This window comes from Sceloporus occidentalis, unplaced genomic scaffold, assembly GCF_023333645.1.
Source record: "Sceloporus occidentalis isolate IW3139 unplaced genomic scaffold, rSceOcc1.0.p SCAF_481, whole genome shotgun sequence".
NCBI classification, from domain to species: domain Eukaryota; kingdom Metazoa; phylum Chordata; class Lepidosauria; order Squamata; family Phrynosomatidae; genus Sceloporus; species Sceloporus occidentalis.
Window position 1 is genome coordinate 88,765 of NW_028317461.1, and position 9,287 is coordinate 98,051.

Genomic DNA, 9,287 nt, shown 5'->3' on the forward strand with positions numbered 1-9,287 from the left:
GTGTTTAGAACAATAACTGCGTACAAACTATGCAATAAAAATAACATAATACACATAGAATAAAATAGAACAAACATATATGGGCGATGTGCACTATTTACACATTTTCTTTTAAAGTCGTCCAGAAAGGGTCAGAGATGGAGGGCGTTTATTCTCCTACATAAGAGGTTAATATGCCGAAAAGCCACATTAAAAGAAAAATTCTTCTGCTATTCAGTTTCTGAAATGACTGCAAATTGGCCAGGGACGGCAAATGGACTTCAAGAAAAGGCACTGAGAACCTTCAGCTAACACTTGCGAGGCGCCATGCAGCGAGACCACGATGGAACTGATCAGCAATCACACGGAGAACACGACCCAGAACCGTTACGGCTTTATAGTTCATTAAAACCGCTCGATAGCTCTTGGCAGATTCAAGTTTATAAAACATGTTCAAGCAGCTCAAAATGATTTGGCTTTTTCTTTTTTGTTAAAATATATGAAGGATATAAAAAAAGGACAGGTTTCGTTTGCACAATCCGACCGGGTTCCAGGACTTGCAGTGAAGATGCGACCTCTAGCTGAGCTTCGGATCCTCCGCAACGCCTTAAAAGTTCCAACCGACAGAACACAAATGAGTCAATACTTTAATGAGTTAAAAAAGGGGAGGACGACACAGCTACGAGTGAATACAGTACATCACGGAAACAAAAGTCTTTGCAGGCAACACTGGTTGGAAATAGTAAAAACACTTAATGGGTAAAAAAGTGATTATCTAAATTATATACAATATTAACTAGTTGGGCTGCGACGAGGCAGTCATTTCATGAATCCCGAGGCCAACGTCATCACTCATTACTGGTTCGAGGTTAAAACACACACAGATATGTAAAAATGAAACACGGAGAAAAAAAAACATACAGTATTTCCTTTGAAAATTAAAGTATAAGCTATGTCCAATGTGGAATGTACTTACAACAAATCATATCAGGGCTCTACAATAAAATGTTCTTTATAAAAACACTATCTATCTGACCCCCACGCACAGCATCCCATTTGCTCAGGACAAAATGTTTTCAACTGTGAAAGTTTACGTTTTGGACGAATGTAAAAAAAATAAAATGATGTTCGAGAGCAAACCCTGGCAGAATGGGGAGATTTATGGGTAGAGCCCAGGTCCTTATAAAGGACAAGGAAATTCATTTGTTGAACTTCAGAGGGTACCCAATGGCTTTTTCCAGGCACTCCACTAAAGATCCGGCAGAAAGAAAATCTCTTTCGACTTCAACAAATTTGATGTAGATTGTTTTTGGAGAGACTCCAGGTTCCACTTTGCAGTTTTGCGCTAAAAATCCATTGATGCTTGCCCACTCTTTGCTTTGGTTCTTGACGGTGGACTGAAAATGAAAGAACAGGCACTGCTGGAGGCTGATGCTCTCGGCGATGCCAAGGTAACAATAGTTAATTTTACTAGTTATAGCGTTGGATTTCGAGGCGAGCTCCGGAGGACTTTCACAATTCCCATCATTAACCAGGTCGACAATTGCATTATCCTCTACTGCTTTCTTAGGCATGTCTTCGTACCCAATGGCATAAAGGCCAGGAGTTTTTGGAATGCCACCAGGTAATAGGTACTGGACTATATCGCCCCCTATCGGCTTGGAATGAGCTATAGGAATCCAGTCTGTCTCCATGTGTAGCTCAAGACACCTGGCTTCACTAATTGTAATTTCCAGAAACTTGTAATAGACATTTTTCCAGTTCATTTTCTGCACCCGGGTCATCACGACCCTCCCTTCCGGCTTCTCTGGGTTGAAGTATTCTCGAAGACGCTTCCCAAGAGGTACTTGGGAACTTATTTCGGCGTAATGGTAACGGATATCCTCTTTCCATCGGGTGTTGTAACCGATGGAGAATATGGCCAGTTTGTTAGAGAGATGCAATCTGGAAAAATCTGTCCAGCTCTGAAACAGCTCCCACTTCAGTTGGACGGACTCCAGAATGTGCATGATGGTTTGGAAAATATCCCTCCTCCTAAAAGACAAAAAGTTTATAAGCCTGACATATGTGATCTATACACAAATAGTAACATATCCCGATAATGTCCCCAGTGAGCAAAGCACGCTTCAACCTATACACTTTAACATCTATTTTCCTTTAGTGATCCTTCAATAGACTTATAATAAGTATACCTTAGTCTTATATACGTTAGTCTTTACGCAAACAGAGCAACTGAATAACCCTGCAGCAACATCTATGTGACAGAGGATATTATGAACTAGAACAGGGTCCTCAAAGTGAAAAAACTGTCGGGGGGTTTGCTATGTTTTAAAGGTGTTGCCCCACTTAACACTTTTTCAACTAAATGTAGCATTAGGACCATTCCTCGTACTGCTGAAAATGCTTCAATGACATGAAATACATGATCATGGAAAATATATTAAAGACGGAACTTACTGCATGTCCTCTGGTGGCTCCCTGTTCTTCGCTGGCCTCTTTGGAATACTGATATCCTCTGTATAAGAGTAAATAGCGATGAGAAACACTCAGACACGTCACTACTAAACCCAACAGCCCATTACATGCGATACACAGCGAAGGAGAGGCATCAATGTAACCACGGGATGTAAAGCTAAACATGCACTAAGCAGGGAACCGAGCATTACAGCCAAGATCCGAGGTCCTCGCGTACATGGATCTGGCTGGGCAAAGGCAGACCGGCTGCTCACATGTAGATCCCACGTTCCCTGCACTCATCCCTAACAAACCACCCAAGCAAAGCAATCATCCCGAATAATGGTACCGTACCGTCATTAGGGGGACACGGCAGTGAGGGCTTCTGGATCCAAGGTACTAAAAGATAAAGTAACATAAAAAAAATGTAAAAAAATTATACATATATATGGCGAGCGATACATTCTAAATTTTTTTTTTTTATGCCGCATGAATATCGGCAAAGTCTCAGCTGCCAGATTTAAAATGGAAAGGAACAGATTTAGGAGATCATCACATCATGTTTTATTTTACTAAGATAATTACAGCTAATTTTCCACGTTTGCAACACATACCATCATATCAATAGGAAAAGCAAACTTCTAAAAGGTTGACAGACGTCGGATGAATTTGGGGAAGTGTCAACGCGTCGGGCCGGGTGTAAAGCAACCGACTGAGCAGTTTTTAAACGAGGAGAGTGAGAAAAAAATTCTAGGGAGAAAAATGCTCAGCCAACAAGTGAAAAGAAGCCTAAAATGTATGGGGTAATATAATACTACCCAGCACAGGCAAATATTTCATCCAGGCTCTGTCTGGGAGAAGGGAACGCCGGCTATAAAGCAAAAGATTGAGATAAATTAGGCAAAATTGGGGGACAGGAGTCAGCCTTGGGCATTGGTGTTTGAATTACCCACAGCTCCTTATAAACAAAAAGGAATATTTAAAAGTCTAACAGAGTAAAGCCCCGCATTCATACGAACAGACGCTGTCACGTCCCCATAACGTGTTCACTTACCCAGATCATCCCCGGGAAAGCCCTGCATGTCCTGGCTGTGGTTGCCCCAGTCGTCCTGGGAATATTCCTCCATGGTGCTGCCGTCAGACTCCATCTCCTGGTACAATCCGCTGCTGTTAATCAGGACAGGCTGGAAGGGCTGCGTGTCCCAACCACCCTGGCCAAAAACCCTCTCCAGCTGCTCAAACGTGTAGCTGCTTTTCCTTTTACCAACACCGCGTTCCTTCACACGACTGTAACATCTTCGAAGGGTCTGAAATAAACGCACAGATTAATTTTCATACGATGAGCCTCGCGAACTTGGTGCCGACACAAACACTGCATTCTTAACTTAAAAGAACGTTATTGCAGCGGTAACAGAATTCTCTACCCACACTGCGGCCCTAACAGCACCCTTAATGCACCCAGCATCTTCATGAGATTCCACCGGCACAGACTAAACGAGGACGCTGATCTGCAGACTTCCTAGTTAAAGATTTAAATGTTGAAATACAGCATTAGAGAAGCTGGCTGAGCCTCCCTCACACCTGATGGCGTCTATGCAATGCGGCCATAACGGTCTTTAATGTCACTGAATCAAGAAGGGGACAGATGGGAGTTTGACGGGTGGGTTGATGGAAGCTGATTTCTTCTGTGGATTTAGACAGCCTCAGTCAATGATCAGGGCTCTGTGGGGGCCACACCATCACTTCCAAGACTCATTCTTCTTTACAATGAAGACAGTTCTTAACAACTTTGGCTGTATGTTTGGGGTCGTTGTCATGCTGCAGAATAAGTTTTGGGCCAATCAGATGCCCCCCGATGGTATTGAATGATGGTATAGTATCTGAAATGCTTCACTTTTCCTGCAGACCCTCATTCTTGCACCGCTCTCCAGCCCTTCGGTGAACAAACTGCCTTCTGCTTCAACCAAATATTTCACATTTTGACTTATCAGTCCACAGCACCCAGTCTCTGTTTTCATTAATAGTTGAGTCGCTTGGTCTTGTTTCCATGTCCGCCATTTGGCTTTTTGGCTGTAAGTCTTCCATGAGGACCACTTCTGACCAGACTTTGGTGGTCAGTAGATGGGTGTACCAGAGTCCCACTGCTTTCTGTCAGTGCTGAGTTGATGGCAACACTGAACATCTTCCGATTGTGAAGTCATTTGGCCGACCGTCAGGTCTATGCCCGTTTCTTTGTGCGTCTTCAGGAGAGCTTGGACAGAATATCTGGAAACCCCTGCCTGCCTTGGAGAGACCTTGTGTGTGGTTGCTGTGCTCAGTCTTGCCACTTTGCATGACTTTTGACATTAAACTGTCTTTAGACAGCTCACCTTGTCAGTGAGCGTGGCTGCTCCTCACTCAGTTTTACCCTCTTACACAGCCGTTTGAGTTAATGGTTGTGTTTCGAGCTACATATTACAATTTTGATCATTGGCATCTGTTTGTATAATCGTATCATCAAACACTTAACTCTTTGCCTACAGACCCCTGACTGTGTGTGAGGGACCCCAGAAGTACTGATACTGGTTTGAAGGCAAAGGTGGTCGCACCAAATACGGATTTAGATTTTTCTTCTTTTCATTCTCTTTACATTTACAAAAACAAGCTATTAGCATGCCTACTATTGTAAGCCTTTATATATATATATATATATATATATATATACACACATAGCTGTATATTACCCTGGTGTGAGTGCGTGTATATAAGGTCACTTCTCCATTCTAATACTATTGGATCTATCTGCAGCTTTTGATACTGCTTGATTCTTCTTGACTCATCGCCCCTTCCACTTTCGGTTGGCGGCCCCCAAGGTTCAGTCCTCGGCCCTCTGCTCTTCTCTCTTTATACTTCATCCCCTGGCAAACTAATCAACTCATTTGGCCTCCAGTATCATCTCTATGCAGATGATCCCCGAATCCACCCGTCTGCCCCGGTCTCTCACGTCCCGTATTACCAGCTGCTTGTCTATTTCTTCATGGATGTCACATCACCACGTGAAACGTAATCTTTCTAAAACTGAACTCATTATCTTCCCTCCCTCCATCTCCACTCCAGAACCTGAAATCACCATTAACACAACAACTATCTCTCCTACTAACCAGGCCCGATGCCTCGGGGTCATCCTCGACTCAAACCTCTCCTTCATCCCTCACATTCAGTCCCTCGCCAGATCCTGCCGCTTGCACCTAAAAAACATCTCTCGTATCCGCCCATTCCTCACCCAAGAATCCACAAAAACCCTGCTTCATTCACCTATTTCCCGTCTTGATTACTATCCACTGTCTCGACTCTCTCCTCTACAGTCTGTCCTAAATGCTGCTGCTAGGCTCATCTTCCTCGCACGTTGCTCCTCTTCTGCTTCCCAACTCTGTGACCCTCCGCTGGCTCCCTATTAACTTTAGAATGAAATTTAAAATCCTGGTACTAACATATAAAGCCCTCCATAACACTGCCCCTCAATAACACTGCCCCCCCATAAGCAAATACTCCCCTACCCAATCCCTACGTTCTTCCCATGGGTTGAGGCTCTCACTTATCACCTCTTACTTTTCCTGTCTACAAGATTTCACTCGAGCTGCCCCCATATCTCTGGAATCTCCTCCCCCCCGAACCTTCAGCATTTACCCCCAAGAAACATCCCAAAACCCACTTCTTCATAGAAGCCCCCCATAACCTCCCCGTCACTGATACCCCCCCCACACACTACCTCTCACCCGTCACTGATACCCCCCACACTACCTCTCACCCGTCACTGATACCCCCCACACTACCTCTCACCCGTCACTGATACCCCCCCACACTACCTCTCACCCGTCACTGATACCCCCCACACTACCTCTCACCCCGTCACTGATACCCCCCCACACTACCTCTCACCCTAGTTGAATAGATGTATTGTATTAATCGCTGCATAAATTGTTGGTGCTATATAAATAAAAGCTAGTGATAATAACAATACACACACACATATATATATATATATATATATACACACACAGCCGGGCTATATATAGCACCATATATTTATACACAAAGCAAGGCAACAGCATTATATCTATATAGCAGGGCAACACACAGCAACATATATACAATGCTGCATATAGCCCTGATTATATATACCGTATATATATACACCGTGATGTATATTGCAGTACACACGGGATGCAGTGTAGTAATACATATAACAGTATTTGCCCCCCACCCCCCCCCGGTTTGCAGCACATATAACGCAGCCTACCCCCTCCCTGCCGAGCTCGGCTCGCAGTACCTTCATCCGCTCCCGACACTGGCTCGGCGTCCTCTCGTAGCCCAGCTCGGCCAGGGCCCGGGATACCCTATCGTACATGGCCGGCCCGGGGGCCTTGGTGCCGAAGATGGTGCCGGCGCCCTCCAGCTGCTGGTACCGGGCCTCCACCAGCCGTTCGTTGCCCCAGACGGCGATGAGCGCGTTGGTCTCGGCCGGGGTCCAGCTCATACCCCGGCAGGCCGTGCTGAACGACACTGAGGGGGCAGCGGGGCCTGCGGCCAACGGGGAGGAGCGGCTCGGGGTGGACGGGGCTGATAGGTTACCATCGCTCAGCACCGGAGACGCGGGCGCCGGGAATACCTCGTTCTTGGCGATCTGCACGCACGACGAAGCCTCGGACGGAAGCTCCGAATTGCAGGGCGCCGCCATCTTCCCGCTGCTGAGGGGCCGGAAGTGACGCTGAGTGAGGGGGCGGGGCCGCGGGGTGGACGGGGCGGGGTCTGGAGAGTGCGGGAACTGCGATGTGAAGGAAGAGAGGCAGAGAGAAGTGAAACGACATGGGGGGGATTGGGGAGTGAAAGTGCGAGGGGAAGAAAGGAACATGGGGGTGAGGGAAAGTGTGAGGAGAGAGAGAAGGGAAAGTGTGAGGAGAAAGAAAGGAAAGTGTGAGGAGAAACGAACATAGGGGTGAGGGAAATTGTGAGGAGAGAGAAGGGAAAGTGTGAGGAGAAAGAAAGGAAAGTGTGAGGAGAAACGAACATAGGGGTGAGGGAAAGTGTGAGGAGAGAGAAGGGAAAGTGTGAGAAGATAGGGAAAAGAGGAAGAAGGGAAAGTGAGGAATAGTGACAGTGTACAGCGCTACAGAATATGATGGCGCTATATAAAACAGTAAATAATAAGAGGAGTGTGAGGCAAGATGGGCGGAGAGAGAAGGAAAAGGTCAAGGAATAGTTGGATCCAAAAAAAAGATGGAAGATGTAAATCAGGAAAACGGTTTTTACGGAAAAAGACGATAAAATAAAGACCTCAGAAACAAAGACTGTAAAACATATTTACAAAAGAAGGAGGTCAACTCCAAGTCGCTTAAGTAAAAAGCAGACAACTTGACGGGATACGGTTATTAAAAGAGCTTCGCGGTGCGCCAGCAGAACTGTTACCCTGGCGCTATTTACAGGAGTAGATCCGGGAGATTGTAATACCGCTCGCTTCATAATAAGTAGCAGGGAAGACGCAGCCAACCGCAGACCAGTAAGTCTTGCAGAAATAATAGAGATCTTGTTAAAGTAAATTCATCTGAATGTAACGGTTCGCCAGATCAGGCACAGCTCGGGTTTACTGCGTGAAGAGTTTGTCAAACTGACTTTATTTTGTTGATGGTATTTAAAACAATACCCCAGGGAGGGGCAGTAGATATCACCTGTCTGGATTCAGTAAGGTGTCTGACGCTGTCGCTTATAGAAAACTCTTAAATAAATTGCAGTGTTTGGGTTTGGATGGTAAATAGCAGAAGGTTGGGGTTAATGGGTTATAGTAACCGGAGTGTCACTTGTGTATTATCCAGGCATCACCTATGTTTTTTAACAAAAAAAGTAATTTTCAATTACAACATAATAATATTTCTGAACTGTAACTGTCATTGAAGAAGGTTCCGTGACGGTTCTGCAGATGCAATGATTTTCTTTTCAGGAAAGGATATTCTTCCGTCCAAACATACAGCAAACACAAGCACCACATGATTTTCTCCTTAAAAGACGGTGGTGTGTGGCGATGCAATGAGCATGCTTCCCGAAATAAAATTCGAGTACGAAATAGATTTCCCAGTAAATCAAATATTTTGTTGATCTAGAAACGGGACCTCGTCCGCAAACAATGCCCAGATTACGGGATTCAGTTAAAATGCATAATAAGAAACGTGGTGGAACTTCTCAACGATTCATCTCAAGGTACTTTGCAGAATTTATGTGGCGACAATTTATGAAATCTCTTTGATGCAATGCATGATTCAATTATGTGTTATTGGCCTCCAGAAATTGAATATATAATTAACTGTTTGTAATAGTAATTATGTTAAGAAAGTTTAGTAAAACAAATGTTATAAGTATGTTGTAATTGAAAAGTACTTGTTTTTTTGGAAAGGTGATGCCCGCATAATACACAAGTACGGGGGATATTCAAAGGAAGGACTTGTTACTGATGGGGCACACAGAGACCAGTAATGGAGACTTTTTAATATTTGAATTGGTTATATTAAAAAGGGCTCACAGATAAGACATGTTTCACCAATAATACAAAGCTTACTGGAATAAGTAAAATGGCAAGTGATTTAAGTAAATTAATAGTACGGGGGAAAGCGTGGCAGCAGCAGTTTAATGTTAGAAGAATAATGGAGAGTGTGGCAGCAGCAGTTTAATGTTAGAAGAATAGGGGAGAGTGGGGCAGCAGCAGTTTAATGTTAGGAGAATAGGGGAGAGCGCGGCGGCTGCAGTTTAATGTTAGAAGAATAATGGAGAGTGTGGCAGCAGCAGTTTAATGTTAGAAGAATAGGGGAGAGTGTGGCAGCAGCAGT

The 9,287-nt window shown here is 44.6% G+C and overlaps 1 protein-coding gene across 1 annotated transcript; it reads right to left on the bottom strand.

Moving 5' to 3' along the window:
- Positions 1-1,178: 1,178 nt before the first annotated feature.
- Positions 1,179-7,150, bottom strand: LOC149271639 (myb/SANT-like DNA-binding domain-containing protein 2). The gene is made up of 5 exons (XM_089507260.1): positions 6,743-7,150; positions 3,488-3,740; positions 2,788-2,832; positions 2,437-2,494; positions 1,179-2,013 (listed from the first exon to the last, which is right to left on the bottom strand). Exons 1-5 carry the CDS (start codon positions 7,148-7,150, stop codon positions 1,179-1,181), a joined length of 1,599 nt encoding a protein of 532 aa, XP_089363386.1.
- Positions 7,151-9,287: the final 2,137 nt, after the last annotated feature.